The sequence below is a fragment of the Marmota marmota genome, unplaced genomic scaffold (genome assembly GCF_001458135.2).
Source record: "Marmota marmota marmota unplaced genomic scaffold, marMar, whole genome shotgun sequence".
In the NCBI taxonomy this organism is placed as follows: Eukaryota; Metazoa; Chordata; class Mammalia; order Rodentia; family Sciuridae; genus Marmota; species Marmota marmota.
This window is the reverse complement of record NW_026000037.1, coordinates 53,303,107-53,330,245: the sequence shown is the minus strand read 5'-3', so window position 1 is coordinate 53,330,245 and position 27,139 is coordinate 53,303,107. Positions and strand designations below refer to the sequence as shown.

General features: G+C 34.4%; 1 protein-coding gene and 1 long non-coding RNA gene across 7 annotated transcripts in view; one reads left to right on the top strand and one right to left on the bottom strand.

Annotated features, from left to right (window-relative positions):
* Nucleotides 1-27,139, bottom strand: part of LOC125619422 — a 144,264-nt gene that overhangs the window by 24,681 nt on the left and 92,444 nt on the right. The window lies entirely within an intron of this gene.
* The window catches only part of Scn9a (sodium voltage-gated channel alpha subunit 9), an 86,236-nt gene that overhangs the window by 5,857 nt on the left and 53,240 nt on the right, over nucleotides 1-27,139 (top strand). Inside the window, exons 6-15 of one of the 2 annotated variants that reach the window (XM_015478980.2) lie at nucleotides 379-591; nucleotides 11,251-11,314; nucleotides 12,476-12,617; nucleotides 14,438-14,644; nucleotides 16,374-16,661; nucleotides 18,846-19,184; nucleotides 21,894-22,023; nucleotides 22,856-23,094; nucleotides 24,577-24,750; nucleotides 25,546-25,902. In XM_015478980.2, coding sequence (XP_015334466.1) covers nucleotides 379-591; nucleotides 11,251-11,314; nucleotides 12,476-12,617; nucleotides 14,438-14,644; nucleotides 16,374-16,661; nucleotides 18,846-19,184; nucleotides 21,894-22,023; nucleotides 22,856-23,094; nucleotides 24,577-24,750; nucleotides 25,546-25,902 — 2,153 coding nt within the window. Of the gene's footprint in view, nucleotides 1-378; nucleotides 592-11,250; nucleotides 11,315-12,475; nucleotides 12,618-14,437; nucleotides 14,645-16,373; nucleotides 16,662-18,845; nucleotides 19,218-21,893; nucleotides 22,024-22,855; nucleotides 23,095-24,576; nucleotides 24,751-25,545; nucleotides 25,903-27,139 lie in introns of both variants that reach the window. The other variant, XM_015478979.2, reaches the window with a different exon arrangement.

Here is a 27,139-nt window from a genome sequence, read left to right as displayed (position 1 = left end):
GCAATGCAGTTTCTTATTTGTTCTGGTGCCATTATAAAGAGATGGTTTGTTTGACCAGTGGTTTGAATTATAAGTTACAAAAATTATGTTACTAGTGAGAATGAATATGATTTGAGCAACCAAACTATTCATTAGACATCTTGAATATTCCTTGGGAATATTTTGCTATTATTAATCATTTGCTTTTCTATGTATAAACAAGGTATACATAAAATGTCAAATCTGCCCTTGTGAGCTAGTAGGCTTTTTTTGAGTTAGATAACTTAAGATCATTGACTTGATAGAGTGCATGCATTTCTAGGAAAGCTGGTGTTTTGTTTTTGTTTTTCATTTAGAGGTTTTGTCATTATGAACATATTCTTTTTTCTCTATTGACAGGCCTGAAGACCATTGTAGGGGCCCTGATCCAGTCTGTGAAGAAGCTGTCAGATGTCATGATCTTGACTGTGTTCTGCCTCAGCGTGTTTGCTCTAATTGGGCTGCAACTGTTCATGGGCAACCTGAAGCATAAATGTTTCCGGGATGAACTTGAAAATAATGAAACATTAGAAAGCATAATGAATACATATGAAAATGAAGAAGACTTGAAAAGTAAGAATGTCTCTGTAGTTGTTAAAAGGTTGAAATAATACTAAAAGCATTGCTCTCTTTTAACAATGAAATGTTGCTTAAATTTTAATTATTTAAAAATCATTCGAATATATAGAAAGTTGCTACAATGTGAATTTTTATCATGGTATATATGATTTTTATAAATCTGCCTGATTTTTAGCTTTCTAGCAGTTCTGGCAATAAGAACAGGGATAATTCCATAATTCTCAATTTCTGTAAGATAAAACAGAATCAATTTGTTATAGAAAAATAAATATATCTATGAATTAATAATATTAGCCATTTCATCTGACTATATATGATATATTTTATGTTATAGCTTTTTTATAACATATGCTAATATTTATTATATAATGTGATATATTATTTGAAAATAAAATCACATTTTACACTTTAATTATAATTGACATAGATAATAAGAAAAGTGCTAATATTAATAATCAAATATTAAAATATCTATCTCTTTCCCATCCATGTCCTATGGGGGTGGTGGACTCGGAGTTCCTCTACCTGAAGCAGGCTAGTTGCAACATAAAGCTCTCAGAAAAGAATAGGGATGGGGGGATCACACTATATACAAAAGTAGTTTTAAAAAGGGAGGGCAAGACAGCTCTATGACTTAGGGGTTGAACTTCCACACTGGGAAGAGAGAGGGAGTAAGCCGCATTTCCTTTTTTTATACAAGGGAACTTCAAAAGTTTTCTACAGAACCTTCTTCACCAAATAAGGCAGGAGGTGGGCTGTCCAGGCCCAATGGGTCACACCCAATTCCAGAGCTACTTCCTATCCCAGGGAAGACTGATCACTGATCACCTGCATTGTGTAATCCATTAAGTGGGAGGGGCCACAAAATAGCATGCAATGTCAGACCAAAATCTCCTTGGCTCAAGTCCAAGTTAAGATGCTCAAGTCCAAGCCCAGGAGTGTCCTCCCACATCTCCTGGTAATATTTCTATGGATTTGTCTAAAACAAAGCAGTTTACTCTGCTTTATCAATGCCACTCTTATAACCAGTGATAAGTTTTATAGCTTTTTCTGATGGCTTACAATATAGGTTGGTGGTATCATATCAACTATTAATTCAGTAGAATTAGTTCTGTAGGTACAACAGGAAATGGTCTGCTCTGTCTTGGAGTCTGCTTAATTCTGAATTATATTTTAGAGTGTCATATATAAAGCATGAACTGCATATTCACTGAACAGTTATTCCTTATGACAGTGTATTTCACAAAAGCTATTGATAAATATTAGGTAAAAATGAAATTAAAATTTTACTTTCTAACACCTATAGTGTTTCTCTATGTTGATGCTCACATGAACACATAAAATTTAATAGCTAATTTGATCCAGGGAAGAAGGCAGAAAAAAGAAGATGAAAACAGGAAAGCTAAAGGTTTATAAGAAAAGTAACTAATATATTTTCCTTTAATACTACCATTCTGTTAGGAATTTGGCACTTTTCTTTCTTTTTCATTTTCATCTACTGTTTTTGTCTGTATTTTGCTGCTGTGACTAAAAAGACAAGAACAATTTTAGAGGAGGAAACATTTATTTGGGGGCTCACGGTTTCAGAGATCTCAGTCTATATACAGCTGGCTCCATTTCTCAGGGCTCAAGGTGAGGTAGAACAACATGGCAGAGGAGTGTGGTAAAGGGATGTGGCTTGCATGATGATTAGGCAGCACAAAGAGACTCCACTTTCCAGATACAAAATATATACCCCAAAGGCATGCTCCCAAAGACCCCCCCTCCTCCAGCGACACCCTACCTGCCTTAAATCACCACTCAGTTAATCCCAACAGGAGATTAATTGCTGGTTGGGTTAAGGCTGTTGGAACTCAATCATTTATCTTCTAAATCTTCTTGCATTGTCTCACACATGGGCTTTTGGGGGACACCTCACATCCAAACCATAACACCTACTTTTCTAGTGTCTGATTTTTATAAATATGATATTGGATTCTACGTTTTATTTCCAGAGTATTTTATTTTTTAATTTACATATTGTAAACCTAATGTATCTGATGGATAATTGTTGATATTTACATTACTTTTTGTGAAATTGTAGCATTTATTTAAATTTAACTTTTTTTCACAGAGTATCGTTATCATTCCTTTTATTCTGAATCTTTATTCCATTCTGAGTTTATAATTTGAATGTTTTTAAACCTTTGTTAAAAGAAAAACTTGGATAAATTTAACAGAATTTCTCTGAGCAAAATGTTTGGTGAATCAGGCAGAATTCAGAACAGGAGAGGTTCAGAGAGCTGGACCCAATAATGTAGGCAGGCACTATTTATAGACAGAAGAAGGAAGTGACATACAGAAACAGCTGAATTAGGTATAGCTTGGCAGACTGGATAAATTGGCAGCCTATGATTGGCTAAAACACAATCACTTGTTATAAGAATGTTCCCTGAAGTTAGTTTATAATTTGTTTACATACTAAGCTAGGTTGCAGTTTCCTATGTATGGAGACAGCTTTAGGACAAATTTAATTTAATAATTTCCTCCTTCTGGTCAGCTTCCCAATTTTGAGAGTTTGATTGAAACCTTGGGCATTGATGGCTCTCTGTCATCATAATAACCAACTTATTTGATCCCAGTATGAAATTCATATTTTTCTTGTCTTGTCTGCTGGATGTTTCTTTATGTTCTATTGTTTTCATATTTTAACTGTAGTGAGACCATTTGATGTATAATTGATTTCTGCATATGAGCATTTAAAACTCTTGAGAATATTCAGAGCACCCAAGAACCTTTACATGGCTATTAGAATATTAATATATTGAAGAATACTCCATAACAGGAGTCCCCACAAACTTAACTGATCAAAATCAAATATGTAAAAAATTAGCTAGAAGAGGAATTTACTTCCTTTAATCAAGTAGTTGGTTGATGGCTTGAAACCAAGTTTCTTTCATACCGTATATATTTATCAAAGTGCAGTAGGATATATTAACTACTTCTTCAGTAAACATGTAGTTCAAAACTATCCTATTATTTAAAATAACTTTGGTAAGAAAATTTAAAGAAGTTTGCTGGGCAACTGTAGTCTTTTCAAGAGTCAGTTATAATAGTTAATGTTTGAGACTGATTTAAAATCATAACCTTATTTACATTTATGTCAAACCAGGAAAGGAATGTTCTACTAAAAGATGCCCATTTTGAGGGATTTATGCCTACTGGAAATTTCCTGTTTAATCCATAGTGCAAATTAGGAGTGAAGAATAATGTTTACTTTGCAATTGATTATGACTTGACAGTGCTAACATTAGAATTCATAATAACCCACATTAGCCCCTTATTTGTGACTTATTGAGACAGGAAGTTGCCTTGGCATATGGTTAAATGATCATGATAGCATTAAATCTTCCACAGATAAAAATGTTCTGAAGAGCACAAGAGACTGTTCCCTGTGGGTGCATTGAACATTAGGAGTCAGCAGTAGGCAAGACCTAGTGATATTTATCAAAGGCTCCATTATTTAATTGTTGCATGGTTGGAGGCTACCATCAATTAAGGGATTAGATTTATAAATTTGTTTACAAACTTTCAAGTTCTCTTTGTTGCTTTTCTTACTTAATTTCTTGTATAATTTAGCTGTATATTCTTCACTATAGATTTTACCTATTTTCATATTTACACAAAGAATCTGAATACAAGAATATGAAAATTTATTAAAAAGGACTAAAAGTGCAATTTGAACAAATAGTCACACTTGGAATACAAGTGAAATTTGTTAAAGGGTGAACTAGAAAATTTTTTAAGCTCATGTAAGGATTTAGGTTTTACATGACATATCCAACATTTAGGTAGATTCACTACAAAAGCTGTTGATTATGAAGTCTTAATTATGACATTATCTGGCCAAGCATAAACAGAAAGTAAGCACAGGAAAAAGAGGAAATGGGCAAAGTTTTCATGATGACAGAAAAGAAAAGTCTGGATTCATCTCAAGAAAACTTTCCACATCTAGGTTGTTACCTGCTTCTGAGAAGGAATCTCAAAAGGTTAGTTTTATCTTCAGGTCTCAAATGGATGTACAGTAGGGTCCTCTTGAGCTAAGAGATGTGAGTCCAAGATTGAAACCATGAAATTTTGCTGCAGTAGGGGTGATGAGGAGACCTTGGTATGATCTCTTCCAAAAGGGCTCAAGGGCAAACGTCTTTTATTGTTACTTTGAAAAGATCCAGTCTCTGGGTTCTAACTCATGAAGGGTTTGCCTGTCATCACTTGGTGTCACGAAGGGCTTTTATTCCCTGTTGTCAAACTTTGCTTTGGAATTACACATAACAGCCTTGTAATGTTGAATCAGTTCAAATTCTATGTAAGAACAGGAAATACATGTAGTACTATGAGGGGAAGACACCTTCAAGTGATTATTTTATAAGGCTTTAATCCACTAGAGGTAGATCTCACCTCTATCAAGACCAATAGGGACACCTTTAGCCAAGACAATCCAGTCAGTCCTCTCAGTTTTGCCTAATGCCATTGTGTTTATTATATCTCGTTTAACTATTTTGTAACCTTCTGAGTTAAATAAGTTTTCCTTATCACTGGAGATTTCTCTAGGAATGCCTCATGGAGGATACATACCTTCTAAAAACTTTTTAGCTATGCTACATCATTGACCTTCCTATGTGGATAAACTTTCATATGCCCAACATTTATGTTGATAATTGGAAGAAATCCATTCATAAATTTTCAAATGATGCTATAGGTGACAGAAATGTATCACCCAAGGTTTTTATTTATTGTCTTAACAAGTTCATGGGTTTGATAATCCAAACATTGGCTTTAATTCATTTTAGCAATTTTAGAACAGTCACCTAAGCAATTATTTCATATGTTTTTTTATCATCTTAACTATTCCATGAGTCATGGAATGCAAAACTCTTAAGTATGGAAGCTTTAAGGACATAGCCAAGACCAAGCATCCATCTCTGCATGAGACCACATTTAACACTGGGTTTACATTATTTTAAATACAACTTTTATTTCCCCAAATCAGGTGCTCAGATTTTGAAGAATTTCATTCAATTTCTGAAAAATTACTAAGAATAAATCCATAAAAATAACTCAAAGAAGTTTGAGCATTACTATTTGAAATTACTTTTCATATAATTTAATATATATATATATATATATATATATATCCCAACTAATTTAATGTATTTATTTTCATAAGAAGAAAGCTCCCTTGATATTTTCCAAGGGCCCATTGAAAAAAATTCCAGAATTAACTTGAAATCAATAGAAATATTTAATATATCACTAGATTTTGAGAAGTTTATCAAAAATATTAAGAGGTCTAAAACACTTGCTAGATTACAGATCACATGAATAATAGTCATTCATTTAATCATAGTGACAATTTAAAGACTTCAAAAGGAAATAAAAGGAAATACAAAAATCACATAGTTGTAGAAAAATATTATGTCTTTTAATAGAAAGGACTCAAATTTTCTAAAGCCATCAAAAGACTAATAAATACAGTAACAATTGATAACATAGAATTATCTTGGTAAAACACAGAATCTTGGTTTCCTAGATCAATTACCTAAAAGATAAAGAATTTTTTTTTAATTTCTTATTAAGAATGGACAAAAACTCCAAGAAAACTTAGTTGTTTTAACAGAGAGAACTAAATTCTAGTTTTGTATCAGTGTACTTTTTATATTTATACTAAAAAATTTTTAGAAAAACTTACAAAATAATTCTCTTAATCTTATCCAACTAGATCACATATAAAATTTCTTTCACAAAAGTTCATCTTCTCTAGCACATCTGACCTTGGTACAGTCCTTCAGTTATTTGTTCTATACTTTTCTCTTTTGTTGTTTTGAAATAACCAGCCACTTGACTTCAGGACAAAGATTACACTCTTACTTCCTTAACAAAACAAAGCAGCCTCACAATCTTATAGCTTTTCCCTACCCAAAGTAAAATTTACCTTCCTCATATACCTGCATATAGAGTTGTTTTCTTCCTATTTCTAGTAATTCTACTTATATATTAGAATTATTAAATCTTAGTGACCTTAACTCTGCTCTGGAAGTGAACAGAGCATTGCATGAAAAAAATGGGGGAGTGGCAGAGGCCCGAGGTCAGACTGAGACAGTGACAGAGGTGAATGAGAGGTCGAAAATAAGAAAGGATAGTATGTATAGACAACACTTCAAGAAATTTGATTGTAAAGGGCATTTAAATAATGGGGCAATGGCTAGCATTTTTTAAAAAAAAATATGGGTTTTGACAGGAAATTCTCTAGAAGTATAAATGGAAGAGTATTAATATATGGATTAATTCAGGAAGATAGCCAAAATCAAGGCCTTGAGAAAATAACAGGGCTGAGGAAAGATCTCTGCTGAAGCAGAAAGACAGATGGTGGGGTAGGCTGCAGAGTTATTGAAAGGTGATTAAGTTCAAACCCAAGGGCTTTTATTTCCCTAGGGAAATATAAAATGTAATCATTGGCTAAGAGTGCAAAAGGAAGAGGAGAAATCTACAAAGGGTTTGAGGAAATGAACTGTATGATCATATTAAGGAATGGAAAATTGAAATTATTTTGATTGCCAATTTGATATTAAAAAACATCTATTCAAAATATATCAATTCACTTGGTTGGAAGAATTTCTCCACCAATATTCAGTCATTTGGGAGCAAACATGAAAAAGAAAGGTGCCAGATTATATGTAGGTTGTGGTTCTGCCAGGTTAGCATGATAAACACAAAGATGCATAGAAGGTGAGGTTATTAAGGGAATGATGATAATGAGCGCCCATGGGTTTAATCCGGACAAGGAAAGAACTGAACTCAAGAGTCAGTTGCTAGATCATGCAAAGTGCTGAGGTAAGTGAATTGGCATTACTGAAGAAATCAAAGAGTTATAATGGTAAAGGCAACCTACATAGGAAGCCTGAATATAATTGATATTGTTTTCTTGTTCCTATAGCAAAACCTTTTCAGAGGTGTTTTTAAAAATCCATTATCAAATAAATAAACTCATTGTCTAGACTTTTGTTTAAAAATGTACAATATATAGATTCCCCTTGATATTACTTACCATCTACTTCAATGCTTATCAAACACCCTTCTTGCTGCTATAGATGAAAGTAAGATTCAATTGCAGTTTGTAGCTAAATTTTCAGTGTCATACATTAATATAATGTGGTTCTATGGGGCTAAAATGGGATTTGTGTTGCTCCTATTTTCTCAGTGTTTGACATTTAATAGAGAAAATTTTTGCAGAAACCGCAATGCTGATCTTCACTATTACTGTTTTTGTTTTTGTTTTTTTTCCTTGTCTCCATCCATACCTCTTTTCTCTGTGGGACTTTATCTCACAGAATGCAGAGTATCATTTGGGGGCTTTCAACCCCAGCCTGATCCTCTGCACTAGTTTTCTTGGAGTTGTCTTATTGCTTCTTGATAGGAAAACATACCCTCCACCTCCCAAAGCCCAAGCACACATTTGTTCCAAGCTGCTTTTCTAAGCAAGGCAGATAGACCTAACCATAGAATATGTTTTGCCATTTTTCTCTACTGATCCTACAATTAATAGGATATTCCCATAAAATCTGCACTAGAGTAAATAACAATTTTAGATTTTTGTTACAGTAAGTTTTGTAATTCTCTCTTGTTTCTCATATGTATTTCTACAACCTTTGCTATTATATTACATTGTCTTCTTAAAATAGATTTGAGAAAATAATTTATGTACCATAAAATTCCCCTTTCTAAAATGTACAATTCCTTTTTCAACCACATTTATGGAATTGTGCAAACCTCACCACTAATGTGAAATATTTTTATCTACCCAAAAGAAACCCAGTACCCATTCATAGTCACCATTCCCTTTTGCCTCTAGGCCCTGGAAAATACTAAGCTGGGTTCTATCTCCATGGATTTACTTACTCTGTACATTAAACACAGATGAAATCAAACAATGTTTGGCTTTTGCTATCCTTTCTTTCACCTAGCATGTTTCAAAGTTCACCCATGTTGTAGCACAAGTCCACAATTCATTTCTTGGTTTGTTTGTTTGTTTTCTGTGGTGCTAGGAATTGAACCCAGGACCTTGTGCATATGAGGCAAGCTCTCTACCAACTGAGCTATATCCCAGCCTCACAATTCATTTCTTTTTATTATTACATTTTAACATTTCATTTTGAGCATATACTATATTTTGTTTATATTTACCAGTTGAGAGACATTTTTCCCTTTTGAGGCTACAATGTACATTCATGTACCAGTTATTATGTGGACATATGTTTTCAATTCTCAGTGTAGACTAGTAGTGAAATTAATTGAGTCATGATTCAGTCTTTATCTTTCAAAATCATCCTTACTTTTTGTGTACAGAGTTTGATTTTTTTTGCATTCCATTTTCCCCATTTCTTTAGATACTAAAATTAAATTCTCCAGAGGCCAATTATTCTAACAATTTCATGTCTACTTGTTTAGAAGTCATAGTGAAGTGTTCTACAAGACCTGAGTGAGCTACCTGCATTGCTTCTCCTTTCATCATTCTTATCCCGAGTCAAATATGGCAGCCTAGCAGCCTGCTAGTACAGGTAGCTCTAAAGCCCATTCCTGTATTGCAGCTTCTCCACAATTGGTGAATAGTAGCCATTAGCTTAAAAGATTATGCCAAGTATTCCTTCCTCAGTAAAAAGCCTTGGAAGTTTATGTAAGACAAGTCTGCATCTTAAATTCTCCTATCCTCATGCTTCTAGGCCCATCTACCCTGAGGCACAGAACTCCCCCCCCCAAAAAAAAAAGCTGTTTATGCATATTCTGGCTTAAATTTCCATCTCAGACTAAAAGGCTTTACTCTTTAATTTGCATAAGTAAAACAGTGATGAGGAGTAAGTCAATTAGTCTTATCTGAAACTGGATTAACAGTTTAGTAATAAATGTTCCTGTCCTTGAAAGACTAGTATAGAATGTGTGGCTTTCTGATATTGCTTTACATATTGTATCCTTCTTAAACTATTCAACAACTCTATAAAGTAGGTATCATCAACCACATTTTACAGCACCTAAGGCTTGAAGGCTTAAAGATAATTCACTTTCATAGGAAGGATAGAAGCAACACTCAAATCCAAGAATATCTGACTTCAAAGTCTTAATTTCAGTATTACTCTAAGTTCCTTCATAATAGCATTTTTTTTTTCTTCAACTTGAATTAAATAGGAAGTTTGACCCTTATTTAAAAGAATAAATATTTTGGAGTGATGGCAAATCTTTGAAGCCAATAGGAGATACTTTACTACCAAAAAATAGGCATAAAGTGTATCATGAAAGTTATGAAGTGGAAAATTTGCATTTATTTCACTGTTAGAGCTTCAATGCCTAGAAATGAGTGGGTCTCAAATAAACATTGGTTGGGGAATGAACTATAAGATAATTTCAGAAAAACAAATTTTGCTCATTTATAGTACTGCTTTGCTGATCCTTTGCCTCTTCTACAGTATTTTGGACTCAATTAAGAGCTCCCTTCTCTCCTTCCTTTTCCTCTCCCTCCCCTACCAGGTCCTCCTTTCCCTTCCTTCCCCTTCCCCCTCTACACCTACTCTCTGGATAAACTCTTAAACCCCCTGACTTTGAAGACCATCTCCTTGATGATGATGATGCACTTTGGACAGCTCTAGTGGCCTCCAGCTTCTCATCAAACTCCCTACCTGAAAAACAGAGTTTAATTCTTAATGATCATCTCAAACTAGGCATGGCTAAAACAGAGCTTTTTCTCCAGTGATCCTCATCTCAGTAACTGCACCACCATGTCACCAAGTCCTCTCTCTTGCATGCACCCCACACACCCTCCATCAGCAGTTCTGTCCAGCATATTTCCATCCCTCCTCTGTATATCCACAGTTGTAGGCATAGTATGGTCACTTAGTTGGTCTCTGTTTCTTTACTTGTTTGTCTATAATTCACTGCCTATAAGAAACTACAGAGACTTGAAAAATGTTAATGAACTCTCCTACCACTCCTTCCCACTTCTGTCACTTCCAATCTTACTTAATATCCGAACTCCTACTCCTTTTTGTGATAAGCAGAGTGCTACACAATCTGGTCCCTGAGTGGTCCCCCTTACTGGTTCTTTTACACACTGATTTCATCTTGGCCTCAGAGCCTTTTCTCATGCCTTCTCCCTACCCATTTGGGTAGAGAGAAAGATTTGGAGAAATAAATGCAAATTTTCCACTTCATACCTTTCATTATACCCTTTGTGCCTCTTTTCTGCGTTGTCAGCTTCTTTGTCACATTTAGGTCTCTGTTCAAATGCCATCTCCTTAGAAAGCTCTTCCCTGACCATAGCTCATCACATGGTCTTAATTTATTTTGTTTAGAGCTTGTATCACTATCTGAAAGTACCATGTATATTTATTTATTTATCTGTTAAGTGTTATTTGGCATTCTTTTTTGTCATATCCACTGACAAGCATATATGAAGTTAACAGTAAATATTTGAGGGAGCATATATGAAAATATAATCAGTAAATTGTTACTCATTGCTCGGGATTGAGACTGGATATGTGTATGTGTGTCTATATTTATTAATTTACCTGTTATATCACGATTAAAGCTTACACTCTATAACATTCTATTCAAATTCTTCCTAAACAGAATATTTTTATTACTTGGAGGGATCCAAAGATGCTCTCCTTTGTGGTTTCAGCACAGATTCAGGGTATGTAATATTTGTTTTGTTTCTAGTCTAAATGCTGCAAAAGAAGAAAAAACATGTTCAATTTACTGACCAGAAACTTTGATTCTTATATTGCTTTCAATGTTTATAATTAATGCATATTCCTGAAAGCAATCTTAAAAGCTATGCTTGAATAAAACAAAATACAATTTTTATATTTTTATGTAAATAGAAAAGAATCACTCCCCAATAACCGCATGGAAAGTGGGTTGAATAGTTTCAAGCCTTTCTTCAAAGAAGAGTGACAAAATCAATGTTTCTTAACAGCCCCAAGGTTCTATTCATTCTCTAGTTAAACATAGCTTGTGGGTAATGAAGTACAGTGTTTTTGTCTTTCTATAGAAAAGAATCCCATGGGCTTGGGTAAAAAAAATTTAAGAACTTCTTCTTTGTACGCATATGCCAACTTCATTTTGCAGCAGGACATTTGTTGCTGCTCTTACTTTTGTCTAGATAGCTCTTCATCTGTCACTGTGCACACTGAGAACATATAAATAAACAAGATGTTGCTGCTCCCCCCAGACCTCAGAACACATATGTATACTATGGCATCATGGAAGCCAAACCACCAATTTTAGAAGGAGAAAGTCTTAAAGCTACAAATTTTTTATGAACTTAATTGATATATTTCAACTATTATTGATTCTAATTTATTCTAAGAATAATTTGAGGGGAAGCAGTTTTGGAAAAGGCCTTCATCAATCTTTATTGACCCAGGCACTATTATATAACATCTGGTGAAAGTTTCCAAATTTTGCCACCAATGATGCTGCTGCTGCTAATGGCAGCCACCATTTATTAAATGCTTTCTATGTACAGGAAGTAGGCTAAGTATTCTGCACACTGTATCTTCGTTAAATTTAAAACCAGTGTTATCCTTTCTGTGTTCTGTGCTATTATTCTGTTTTCACAGAAAGAGGGAACTCTGTCTTGGAGAATTTAGGTGCTTTGGCAAAGTCATCAACTAGTAAATAATAGGGTGGGGTTTTTACTCACGTTATTCCAGATTCCAAATCACATGTTCTTAGTCATCACACAATATTGTCCCCATAAAAGAAACCTTGGGTAGGTGACTTTTGTAAAGTGTGCTGTGGTTTGCATGCTGAACACACTCTAACCTGTCAAATTCTTTTTCACGTATAGTCAGTGTCCAGAGGGATACTCCTGTGTGAAGGCTGGCAGAAACCCTGATTATGGCTACACAAGCTTTGACACTTTCAGCTGGGCCTTCTTAGCCTTATTTCGGCTAATGACCCAGGATTACTGGGAAAACCTTTACCAACAGGTGGGTGCCCAGAAACACGTGCATTTTTGAATGACATAAAAATCTAGTGTATATTGTATACCAGTCTTATAATACAAGTTTTTCTTTAATTCAGTTGAGAATAGAAAAACTCTACTGTTTATTACAAAAATTTAAAAAAAATTTACTTTCAACACTATTAGAGCAGATTTCTCTTGAATTATATTTTTCTCATCTTTTCTAAGCATATTTGGTATCTTTTCCATGTAATCCCAGAAAAACAGCAGAAAACATTCTATATTCTTCTCTCAATCCACTCTTTGTATGCACTTCTTTCCTCTCATGCTTGGGATGTTCTTGAACACATGAAATCTCCTCTGCTCATGTGTCCACCATGTTTTAGTTTTTGAACTCCTATTTATAATTAGAGATCCAATTCCCTTCTCTAAATTTTCCTCTCCCAAGTCCATTTCTCTCTCCTCTAGACTCCAATGGCTTCTTTTATAGCCTTCACTTGAAATCATCAGTCTCTGCTACTAAAATTGTTCATTTACATGTTTATCTCCTCTTACTTCAGGGTGAACCTCTTGGAGTTGTGGATTCTAGCCACTTATTTATATATTATCAGCAGCCAAACACAAAGGAAGGAGACTGAAATGATCATTCTGTAAAATAAATAACAACAAATCTCTTTTCTCAGAACTTCCACAGATTTTTTTGGACAGTTTTATATTTATTTAATTTCTGAGAATATTATGAATAAATATAGAAATGATGAAAATACACTTCATAAGAAATAAAAAGTACTTCAAATGATTTTTCTTTTTTCTTTTTCTTTTTTTGAGATGGGGGTCTTGCTATATTGCCAGACTGTCCTTGAAATTCTAGGCTCTAACATTCCTTTTGCTTCAGCTTTTGGAGTCATTGGGACTAGGAGTGCATCACTATACCTGGCTCTGATATTTTTAACTATGCAAAAAGAGGTCACCTTACTCAAAATCAAAAAAACACAATAGTGACTTGTAATTTTTTGCCTCTCAGAATGACAAAATTTTTAAAAAAATATTAAAGGAGATCAAAAGAGAGACAAATTCTAGTATGTAAGGTAAAATAGGTTTTTTCTCATATCACTGGTGACCACTGAGAAGCTCACATGGGAATTTCTATGAAGAGTAAAATAAATATACTACTTGACCTAACAAATCTACAACTAGGAATTTACTTGAGAGAATAAATTGATAAAAGTAAACTGTTAGAAAAAGGAATTGAGTTAACTTGGCATCAGAAATTTGAGAGGGAGACATTTTTTCATTTAATATCTGTTTCTCCATTTTGAATTAATTAAAAAGTGTAAAATATGATAAAAGTATAGTGCATTTTAAAATTATTAAGAAGAATGTTAGGTATTAAAATAAATACCTATGATAGATTTATTCAATAAAGTGACCTGTCATGTATTGACATTAAACACTACCATTAATAATACATGTTAAAGAAAGAAAAGATAGGATTTTAACAATAAAAGCTACCTTAAATTTTATCTACTCTCAAAATTTAAAAGTAAGCATAGGAGCTGATTTTTTAAATAATTTTCAGACATGAGAAATATGAGATAATTATATAATTATACTTAATTAAGACTCACCTTTAGATCTATTAGATTTCTATATTCATTGTACTGAAAATATTTGTTTTAATCCGGATTGTTTTCCATAAAGATATAATTTTAATCTTTTATATTTTTATAACATGATTTATGCAAAATCACCCAATTTACCATGTCTAATATACCATTCATGTTAAAATAATTTACTGAAAAAACACTTTGTCTTACTAATACATTAATTTCTACTTTTCCCTAGACACTGCGTGCTGCTGGCAAAACCTACATGATCTTCTTTGTTGTGGTGATTTTCCTGGGCTCCTTTTATCTAATAAACTTGATCCTGGCTGTGGTTGCCATGGCCTATGAAGAACAGAACCAAGCAAACATCGAAGAAGCAAAACAAAAAGAGCTAGAATTTCAACAGATGTTGGATCGCCTCAAAAAAGAGCAAGAAGAAGCTGAGGTATTGTTATTTGGTGTAAGGTTCTTCCTAAAAGTAGAAATGCAAATGGTAACAACAGAGGTCCTTGGTCTAAGTTCAGCCTTTCCAGGTAAATTTTTCTTAATTAATTTTTTAAGAGAGAGAGAGAGAGAGAGAGAGAGAGAGAGAGAGAGAATTTTTAATATTTATTTTTTTAGTTTTCGGTGGACACAACATCTTTGTTTGTATGTGGTGCTGAGGATCAAACCCAGGCCGCACGCATGAGAGGCGAGTGCGCTACCGCTTGAGGCACACCCCCAGCCCCTAATTAATTTCTATATGAAAATAAAATCCTTATTTCTAGTGTGGTTGCAAGAATCAGTTCTGGACTGAGCTAAAATTGACATCTTCTCCATATTTCACTCCCTGTTCTAAGGATTGCCTCTAAGACTGTTATCAGCAATGCAAAGTCCCAAAATTTTTAAAGGATGCATTTCCCCAGAATAACAATCATATGCAAAGGTTTAAGAAAAATTCTTTTAATGTTAATAATCTGTGGGGTAGAAATCAAAATGTGCACCAAAATGTTTTTTTGGTAATGTTGCAGGGATTTTTAAGGTAAAAACTGAAATTTAACAAGTCCTAATGGTTTTAGTCACTTAGGGTAAAGTCACAGATTCTGGAGGATTCCTCTGTGGTGCTCTCTCCAAAGGTGTACTTCAGTAGAGAAACCTGGGAAGGAATGTACTAAAAGAAATATAATTTCTAATGTAGAGTAAGATTATTGAAACTTGTTTGATGATTTGATCTATTTAAAGTTCTTCAAGGATTCTAAGATTATTAGGACAGGGTAACAATATGTGATACAGAGAAACTTTGATATACAAATGTATACAGCATAGTATTTTAATAATATCAAAATCAGAAATATTTAAAAATTAAAAACACAGTTAAGAGAATTATGATATTTTTGTACCTTAAGAGTATTATTCAGCCCAAAATTAAACATTAAAAAAAATTATATCATGAGGGAAAAAAGCTATAAAATAACAGTGAATTAAATAATAGGTTACAATCACGATTTTAAAACCATATACATATATAAAAGGCTGAATGAAATGTTAAGACCACCTATTTTTGAGAGGCATGATTATGAGAACTTTTCTGTTTTTCACTTACCTCTTTTCCCCAATTTTTTAAAAACAAAATTTTTTTAATTTTTTATTAACAACCAACTTTATAAAGAGCTGATTCAGAAACTGGGTTATCCCAGGTACTTCCTAGGGAACCTCTAGGAGTCTCTTAAAAGAAAATAATCATCAACCTTACCATTCTCTTGAGCTACTATTAATTTTTAATAATTCATTTCAGCTTTTAGATAACTTAATCTCACTAAACTATAGAGTGCCTGATTCTACTGATAATGTTGAGTAGTTAACTACCTGATACATAAACACATTACCTCATTACATGGTTTATGTGAGATTTAGGTACCCTAATTGCATAGTAAAATTTTGGCATGCAATGTTTAAATTTGCATACTGTAAGCAAATTCATAGCATGTCATAGTTAAATTCCAAAGCACCGTGGAATTTTACCACAATGTGGAAGAAGCAGGTATATGCCTTGTGAGCTTTCTGGTCATAGTATACAGGAACACGGTCACATGCACAGTGCAATTAAATAGATGGGTATAGGTGCCCATCTAAGCAATTTTGTTTCTGCAGAATTTGAAAGTGGTTGACACACGTGTAATGTCTGGGCCCAACAGGCAATAGCAGTGGCAGCAGCTGAATATACAAGTATCGGGCGAAGCAGAATTATGGGCCTCTCAGAGAGTTCGTCTGAAACATCCAGACTGAGCTCGAAAAGTGCTAAAGAAAGAAGAAACAGAAGAAGGAAAAAGAATCAAAAGAAGCTCTCCAGTGGGGAGGAAAAAGGAGATGATGAGAAGCTGTCCAAATCAGGATCAGAGGAGAGCATCAGAAGGAAAAGTGTCCACCTTGGTGTGGAAGGTCATAGACGGACACATGAGAAGAGACTGTCCACCCCTAATCAGGTAGTGCCCAAACTGCTTGATTGTGTCATCAGAGCTGGATGGGGAGGTGGAGTACAGTGCTATGTGCTGGAGTAAGGGCCATGAGGAGAGGAATTTGAGTGGTTTATTTGGGATGTTTAAGTAAAGTCCTATCTATCACTGGACATTTATGAAAGAAATCAGACATTCAGCTTTCTAACTTGTTCATTTTTGATTGTCTTAACTTCTTTAGTGATCTAATATTCTTTCCTTTTTCTCTATCTCATTTTTTTTTTTTTGTTATGCTGGGGATTGAACCCAGGGATCCTCTACCACTTAGCTACACCCCCAACCCTTTTTATTTTGAGACAGAGTTTCACCAAGTTGCCCAGTGTTGCTTTGAACTTGTGATCCTCCTGCCTCAGCCTCCCAGCTCTCCAGGATTACAATAGTACACCACCATACCCAACAATAATCAAATTTTATTAAACAAAATATTTCTGAGAACCACGGAAAAAAGGAAGAAACTATTTACATTATAGGTTAACTTTTATAGTTCTATTTAGTCTATTTTTTAAAATAACTTGTTGATTTTAAAACTGATCACTAACTAGCTTCTCTTTTTTCACCACTTTAATCATCTGGTTATGATATTACCAGATTATCAAGCTCTCAGTTTGTAACTGTAGACACCTTTGACATGCTCTCCCCACAGCTTCATCAGCTATTACTTCACAGTCTGTTAACTCTGCTTGGGTGAATTTTTCTTTCCCTCTTTCATTTTTCTACTGAAACCATCATATCTCAGGCCCTCTTGCCTTCAATTCTGCATAAACCTCCAAGATGAATCATTGCTTCTATTCCTTCTATTATTCTTGACCTTTCCCGCTATCCCCAAATCACTTTTGGTAAAATGAAAATCTAGTTGTCCCTTTGCCAAGCTTGGAAAGAAAAGGAAGGGAGGGAGGGAGGGAGGAAGGAAGGAAGGAGAGAAAAATCAATCATCTCCTGTTGAATAACCACTGAGCATAGAACAAGATCCACGCCTTAACCATGCCTGAGCTGGGATCGGCTTTGTCCTCCAGCCTTCCTTTCCCCACACCCTCAATCCACCAGTCTGGGGCTCACTCTTTCCTGCAGTCTCAGTACTTTTAGGTCTTTAGTACTTAGCACACATGGCTTTCTCTAACTGAAGTCATTTTCTGCTTTGTTCCTCCTATCATAGCACCACTGGTTCTTTACCCCTTGCTCAGGTGCCCCTTGTCATACACATGTTCCTCTCCTCTCCACTTCTCCCAGTCTGCTCCTCAGTGCCTCAGCCAGAATTACTATCTTCTTTATCTTTCCCTTTACTTAAAATTTCCAGCATCTACCATTGAAGTCTGTAATACTCTGTCAGATATAAATAAAAATGATTCCTTACCTTCAAGGATTTCATAATCTAAGTGGTGAGATGGAACTTGAACTCATATAATGTCAATAAAAAGAGATATGATAAGTGTCATTTGGACTATTAGTTTCAAGGCAAAGACCTTGTCATACTCGTTGTTAACAGTGCCTGCCCCTTTGCCCTTTATATAGCAAGCATTAATGCTTATTGAACCTGATACGTCCAAAGAATTTCCATTCAGTTTTGGGTTGTGGAAATAGTTTATCTTGGACGTGATTCATATCAGTTTGCCCACTGCCACTTTGGTCATGAATGCCTTTTTTTTTTTTTTTTTAACTTCTAACATTTCATGAATTTGTAAATTCACTGCTGATAAAAGTACCTTTTCAACACACCTTACCTGGGCTGTCAGTGCATAAGGTTGAGTTGCAGCAACATAATGCAGAGAAGCACACAGCACGGGACTTTGACATTAAGCACTTAGGGGTGGAGACATGAAAAATGAAATGACAGGTATCAATACAACATGTTTTAAGTGACATGTCTGTATAGCAAAATGAATGGTGCGTAAAGACTGGAAAGGGTACTGTAAGACATAATAGTAGAGTGTTATACAATTTATCTGCTCCTAAAGAATGAACTATTCAAATTCCTTCATCCTTTTCTGGGGAGAATTTGTCTTCTGGTTGAATTGCTTTGCTTTTAAACATATTTCCTTTAAACCAGCACCAAGTCACTTGCTCTCTGGGCCAGTGGGTTCAGTGGCAGATTCATGAAGAACACTGCTCTCTGTAGGCACTCTGAGATACATGTCATCTTTTATTTTGTTTCTGTAGTCACCACTCAGCATCCGTGGCTCCTTGTTTTCTGGAAGGCGCAGCAGCAGAACAAGTCTTTTCAGTTTCAAGGGCCGAGGAAAAGATATAGGATCTGAGACTGAATTTGCTGATGATGAGCACAGCATTTTTGGAGACAATGAGAGCAGACGGGGCTCCCTGTTCGTGCCCCACAGGCCTCAGGAGCGACGCAGCAGTAACATCAGCCAAGCCAGTAGGTCCCCCCCACGGCTGCCGGTGAACGGGATGAAGCACAGTGCCGTGGACTGCAATGGTGTGGTTTCCCTGGTTGATGGACCCTCAGCCCTCATGCTCCCCAATGGACAGCTTCTGCCAGAGGTGATAATAGATAAGGCAACTTCTGACGACAGCGTAAGGACTTTTTCCATAGCTCAGGCATGGCTGAGCCTTATTCCTGCATCAATCAGTGTCTCTGCTGGAGGGGCCTTCTCTCTGGCCTGTGAATGGCTCTGCATTTTTGCAACACTTTCTCCATAGAAACACACCTTTAATTTAATTAATTTAATCCTCATATTATATGTTGTAGGAATTTATTTCAAAACATAATTTACATCCCATTTTTGACAAATGGTACTTATCTCTTGATGTTATAATTGAAGATTATAAATCATCCCTTTAAATAACAATTGATAAAAGTTATATGTAGCAGCACAGAAAATATGTTGAGAATGCTGGTATTATTAGTTGATAATCGGTCCCATTTCTGTAAAGAAATTTGAATTATTTGCCACTTTTTACCCTCTTTTTTAGGTTACTACTTAATATGTACCTTATAGCACGGGTTCTTATTTGAGCTGTTAAGAATAAAAATAGCAGCAAATGCATATTTAGGATTGACAACAACTCTATGTCATGATATATTACTATTACTGTTTTTACATGGGAAAATTGAGGCACAGGGAAGTCAAGCAGTTTCCCTGCCCTCACCCAGCCAACGAGAGTTCTGAAGTCTAAACAGGCTGTCTGTGCTCTTCACCACCAAGCTCCACTGACTCTCTAGGACAGTGGGCTTCTTGTCTTGCAAATAATTCAGAATGTCTATGCTTCATTCCTCTACATAAATTTAACCATACTATTTTCACTTTTAAAAATATGTGTCTGGAATATTGACAAAATACCCAAAACATATTGATTCAAACAAACACAAAACTAGTATATTACAACTAGTTTCAGAGTCACTGAGTGGTTAGATGAAAGTATCTAATTAGGCTTGAAGGTGAGATCCTTCTGGTTCCTGGAAGTTCAGGAAACTTCTTTAGCTCATTCACTATGTTGTACTGCATCACAAATGTCAGCAATGGCTTTTACTAGTGTAGCAAGCTTCAAACATATAATACATTCTCATTTGCAGACCATGCAGTATTTCACATGAGAGTAAAGTTCCATCAAAGCCATGGCCACACATACGTTTCAGTTTGACTGAATGCATGTGCTCTTGGGTCTTGTGCGACCTCTCTGCTTGCTTGATACAGCTTCATCCTTTCTATCAAGGTGTTCTTATCAGCTGAGCATGTTAAATTTATATGTTATATTTTATTATATTTTTGTTATATTTTATTTTTCAATTATGTATATAATCTATAAAATGTAATTTATATGAGATTTGAAGATTATTTCACATTTTTAAATGAAGTGTTTTCATTTAAGAGCTTATTTTTACCACAGGGGGGAAAAATGATACCTCAATGAATCTTAAAGCTAAAACTGCAAAACTAGATGAATCATAAATGAAATCAGCATAAATATGTGGCCTAACATAACAGTTTAGATGAAAGCACTGTTTTGCAAATAATATAATCTCTATACTTCAGACATTTCTACATGAAAAAGAATTTGTTTAATCCAACAAAATCCTGTTTGAGTTGGGTGAAATTTTTTTCTGCTTCTGGAATGTCAGTAATTTAGAGATTATAGCACAGAAAATGTGGTTATAGAGAGAGCTGTATTAAGTCACCTCCAGCTATTATGTATCTGCCTTTGTGTATACATACACACATATACATATTTATTCCTGTATGTCTGTTTTGATGCATGTATACACAGGATTATGGCTATACAACCATATAACTTTATGACTCAAGGACTATATGTTATATGAACTATATAAACATATATATACATATATATATATATATGTTTGTGAAATATATTTCACATATCATATAAAACAGATGATGAATATAGAGTTGTATGGTTGTTTGTGTATATGTGTGTGTGTTAGCATGTATGTGTGAGTGTGTGTATTATTGGCCTATACCAAACTATTGTAGATTTTTTCAGTTTGATTTAGTTGCCATACTTAAAACATCAGACATTTTCACTTAAAAGTGAACATACCCTGTGTGTCTGAGCTCATATTTCTGCATGGCAATGTGTTTTAGAGATGAACTGGTCACCTGCTTCAGATGGAGCTTATATTCTCCCTTTTATTATAGTTTTCATAAGTCTTCAGGGTCCTTTTCAAGTTGAGTCATTCAACATTATATGCTGGGCTCAGTTCGTGAGGTGCCCATCTTGTTGGTAAGAGACAGTCATTACAGTCACATTTGTTAATGCTCAAAAGAACAGTCAGAGAAAGTTATCAGAGAATATTGAGGTTCTACCCCATCATAGGCATGCCACCACCAACTTTGTATCGCTGCTTTCCTGTAGGATTCTCCGTTGGTAAAAAAAAAAAAAAAAAATCTAAATAAATTGCATACTCAAGAGGATAGAGAGATGGACATCATCCTACAGTAAAATCAAGTTTTGTTTTACTTATATACTTGAGTTATAATTCCTTCAACCCTCATTAACAGGAACATGGGGCAAGTACTGGTAGGATCCTCATTTGCCCATGATTAAATGGAGAGTTAAGTAAATGACCCTTGTGATTGAGAGCCAGAAAGCTGCAGAGCCATAATTTGAGCCAGCAATCTAGTCTTTACTTTTATTTACTATAGCTACCTAAGCCAGATTTAATTTTATACCTATACTTTATTAGAATTCTATTCTTAAGACTCTAATTAAGCATTCTTTTTTTTTTAGGGAACAACTAATCAAATACACAAAAAAAGACGTTCCAGTTCTTATTTCCTTTCAGAGGATATGCTAAATGATCCCCATCTAAGACAAAGAGCAATGAGCAGAGCAAGCATATTGACCAACACTGTAGAAGGTATGTGATAATAGGCTCTTTACAGTACAGATTCTCAAATAAAATTAATGTAAATCCTGGTCACCTCTAAATAGGTACAAGATATTCTTAGGAAGAACTCAAAGGATATAAAATGGCTTTGAACAATCACAAAGATAATCAAGGGAAACCGATAGAGTTATTCTTATGTTCTTAAAAAATGGATTACATTATTTGTGATTAAGAATGAACATTGGGTGAAATAACTTTTCAAAGATAAATAACTTAATGACGATTGATGCCGAAAGCCAAATTATCCCAGAACTGTGTGATTTTTTTACTATATAATCTTATAAACTACTTTTATTCTCTGAATTTATCTCATATGATAAGCAAAGAGAGTCAAAGGGTAACATTAAAAATGTGCCGGCTCCCACCCTCTCCCACCACATTATGCCCCAGATTCCACCTTTCCATTGGCTAACACTTCACCCCCCACACTCCCAACATGACCCCTAAGTTTTTAACTATCCTGTAAATTTATGGAGAAAAGTGAAGGAGTTAATGGGGTAAAATGTCTGTTTTGTGGGTCCCTCCTTCACTTATTTCCATTCTCTTGTTTGGGGATTGTTTTCACTTATATACTAGCAAAAGGTTTTCTGAAGAGTATAGAATTTTCTTACTATTGCCATGAGATTAAAGACATAAGAATACATATGTATATTGGTGGAATATACATGTAACACAGCACTGTTATGCAAAGTCTAAGCCACAAGCCTTGTTTGAATATTACTGTGTATTACTGATGTTTATCTGGTTACCGATAAATAGACAAATGACTGACTGCATGTTCTCTATTGTTTCTTTCTCCCAGAACTTGAAGAGTCCAGACAGAAATGTCCACCTTGGTGGTACAGATTTGCACACACATTTTTGATCTGGAATTGCTCTCCCTATTGGATAAAATTCAAAAAGTTTATCTATTTCATTGTAATGGATCCTTTTGTAGATCTTACAATTACCATTTGCATAGTTTTAAACACATTATTTATGGCTATGGAGCACCACCCAATGACTGAAGAATTCAAACATGTGCTCACTGTAGGAAATTTGGTGAGTCTCTTATAGTGTTTTCTATATCCATAGCTATTCTCGTGAGTTTTCAGCGTTGCCATTTCTTTTCTTTTTCTTTAAGTCAGCGGGTCTGTAGCTGGATAATTATACATACCTAGAATTTACCCTTATGAATAAATGTGCAGGGTCAAGTTTCTGGTTATAGTTATTATTTTCAAATAATTTTGCAATAGTCTTGAGTTCTATAAATAACAATATTATTTACATGCTTGTCATCATTTAGGAAGTTAATAGTGGTCTTTGCCTGCCAGAATGTCTGTCAACACTGACATTTTGATACTTTATTTTTACTAACATTGCATCTTCCTTTTTAGTGCACAGTCCACTTTTTTTTCTTTTCTTCTTCTCCTTCTTCTTCTTCTCCTTCTCCGTCTCCTTCTCCTTCTCCTTCTCCTTCTTCTTCTTCTTTTTCTTTCTTTCTTTATTTATTTTTACTGTGGATACATTAGTTTGACATAATTGTGGTGAAGTATCTGGGACTTTGGAATTCCAAAGACCTGGATTTGATCCTGATTGTGTGACATACTAATTATATGACCTTGATCAAATCATTTGAACTTTGTCTAATAGTTAAAAACTTTAACTCCATGAATTAGTATTCTGCTCTCCTACTTTTTCTTGTTCATGGAGGTCTAGATCATGCAAATCCATACTTTTTCCCTGAGTTGGCGACATCACTGTGAACTCAAAAGACATTCACCCTATCTTCTTTCTGTTATCACAATCCCAACTTCATTTGATCCCTGCTAATCTCTTTGTGCTACATTGTTTTACAATTGTCTCAAGCATTTATTGACCTAGATGTTTCCCTTTGAACCATCTTTGGTCTGATTCTTTTAGTCAAAGTGTACCTGAATGATTCATAAGCAAGCTTTTCACCATTACCACTTCAAGTGAGGCCTTTGATACCAGTGTCAGGAATCAATTATGTTTTGCAATGCCCTTTTATCAAAATTTAGGATGTCTAACTTTAGCTGCCACAGTGTCAGTTAATTATTTTTTTCTCTCCTACTGATAAATCTTTCGAGAGTGAGTCAACATGTTCTTCTTGGCTGTAAGAATAGTCAGATTAGAAGAAAGCTTGGCTCAAAATGTCAGTGTCAATCCATGATTCTTTTTTATCTTCTTCCAAACACCTCGTGACCCCACATGAACTTATTTGCAAAGAGTGACTATGTTAAATGTGAAAGCTTTTACTTCTCTGGAATTTTAATGTGCTCTTCCAAAATGCTATGTCATGCTGATAAAATTTGACAGCATGGATCTTTTTAACCCTTTGATACTTTTATGGGAGGTAAAAGAAGAGTGACACTTCGTTTAGAGAATTAAATGAGATAATAATATTCATTTGTAAAGTGTGTAGCACATTGTCTGGAACAATCAATGCTAAGCAAACAGGCATTATCATCATTGTGTTATTCCATGCCATCTAAAAATGACAGAAATATATTTCTTACTTAGGTCTTCACTGGAATTTTTGCAGCTGAAATGGTTTTAAAACTAATTGCCATGGATCCATATGAATATTTCCAAGTAGGCTGGAATATTTTTGACAGCCTCATTGTGACTTTAAGTTTAGTAGAACTTTTTCTATCAGATGTGGAAGGATTATCAGTTCTGCGATCATTCAGACTGGTAAATATAAACTAACCTTACCCTTATACTCTGCAATGAAGGAATGTTTTTGGCTCTTAATTATTATTATTTAAAGCTTTCAGGTCTTGAGTCACAAGCAAAATTTGCTCTAAATATTTAGTAAACTGTACTTTTTCCCCCGAGTCCATTCATTAACAAGTACAGTTAAAGAGCTAAAACCATGTGAATGTTTTAATTTTAGGATCTTGATGATATGATTAATTTTAATTTGAAGCATATGCTACTATAATAGAAACATTTTTTTTTTACCTAGTAGAAAAATAATTTATTTCACAATGGGAAGTTTAAATATTTCATCCATAATGTGTTCCTATGTTTATGGATTTGGTAATTAAAGATTAATTCACTGTTCCCCAAATAATTGATTGATATGAAAACAAAAAGAGACTTTTGAAAACATATTTTTCCTAATATGCTAGGCTTTTTCCCAATATCAGCTTGGGGAAAATTATAAAGGTATTATAAAATAAAATTAAGGTTAAATTATCAGTTATAAAAGAAATAATACCTAACAACATGAATAAACTTCTATTTCAATCCTGAACTAAAATTGCACACTTTGTAATGTGTGTTGTAGCTATATTCTGCCAAGTGTAACAAAAGAACAGAAAGATTGAAAAGAGATGAAAATGAAAAAAAGGAATAACCGATTTTAATCAGATAATAATGACAATCTTACAGGACTAAAGTCGACTTTAAATTTAGGACAAAAGTCAAAAATGGAAACATTGAAATTTTTATAATTATAATGTTAAAATTTATATTTACTTTTAGCTCCGTGTCTTCAAGTTGGCAAAATCCTGGCCCACACTGAATATGCTAATAAAGATCATTGGCAATTCCGTGGGGGCGCTGGGAAACCTCACCTTGGTGTTGGCCATCATTGTCTTCATTTTTGCTGTGGTTGGCATGCAGCTCTTTGGTAAGAGCTACAAAGAATGTGTTTGCAAGATCAATGAAGACTGCACACTCCCACGCTGGCATATGAATGACTTCTTCCACTCCTTCCTGATTGTGTTCCGTGTGCTGTGTGGAGAGTGGATAGAGACCATGTGGGACTGTATGGAGGTTGCTGGTCAAGCCATGTGCCTTATTGTTTACATGATGGTCATGGTGATTGGAAACCTAGTGGTATGTAACAGATGTTTACAGATTTACTATTCTCTATTGAAATTATTTGATAATAATACAATCTGTTATTTTTATGACTTTAAAGCTAGCTGGATCTAAAATTATTCATTATAATAAATACAGATGATTTTAATATAAGTGAGAACAGGAAACAAAATATTGTTTTAGTTTTCCTGGAAAAATCTCCATTTTTTATATTTCTCAAAATCAACCCTTGTTCATTGTATGCAAAGTTCCTACTTTATTCTTTCTTTTTGATAGTGGTGTCATGTGATTCAAATCTGTGATTTCATGTCTCTTAAAAGATATGAAGCCTTTTCAGATAAAAAGCTACACTAGTAAATAGTGCATAATTATGTTAACAATAACAAAAATGAAGGTATAATGAACTAAAGCAAATGAGAAGACTGGTTTCACCACTTATAGCAACAAAAATCTAGCATCTGTAGCAAAGATCAGCAAACTATGGCTTATAGGCCAAAGTCATTCCCATGCTTTAATATGATCCTGTGAGATACGAAGGATCTTTATAGCTTTAAGTGATCAAAAAAAAAAAAAAAAAAAAGAGAGAGAGAGAGAGAGAAAAAGAAAAAGAAAGAAAGAAAGAAAAAAGAAAAGAAAAGGAGAGTAATATTTTATGACACAGGTACATTATATAAAATTTAATTTTGGTGTCTATAAATAAAGTTTTATTGAAACATGGACATGTTCATTCATTCACATTATACCAATGGCTGCTTTTATACTATAATGGCAGAGTTGAGTGATTACCATAGAGATCTTATGTCATATAGAGCCCCAAATATTTATTATTTGGCCCTTTACAGAAAATGTTTGTCAGTCACTGGTCTGTAGCATCTGCTTTACAGAGGAACCTTCCTATCTTTCCAGTTAATATTTTCTTGCTTGAATCTGTTTTCTTTCTTCCTTATACTGGTTGGTAAATACCTTCAAGCTTATGAGCTGGAAAAAATTGGGATAAGATGCTTTTCCATGAGCCACTAACCTCAATTTTCAAATCCACCATTGGCATGTCTCAATGGTATTCTTATTATCAATTCACTCATTAGGTATCACAGGAGATAGGGTACATTAACAGCTATATGGTAGGTACCTTTATTCCCAGTGGATGAAGAAACCATTGAATTACTTTTGTCTTTGCAATTTTCATGAAAAAAAAAGAGAAGGGGTTACATTTCAGAATAGAAAACTATGTTCATCAGGTCAGTATGCCAAA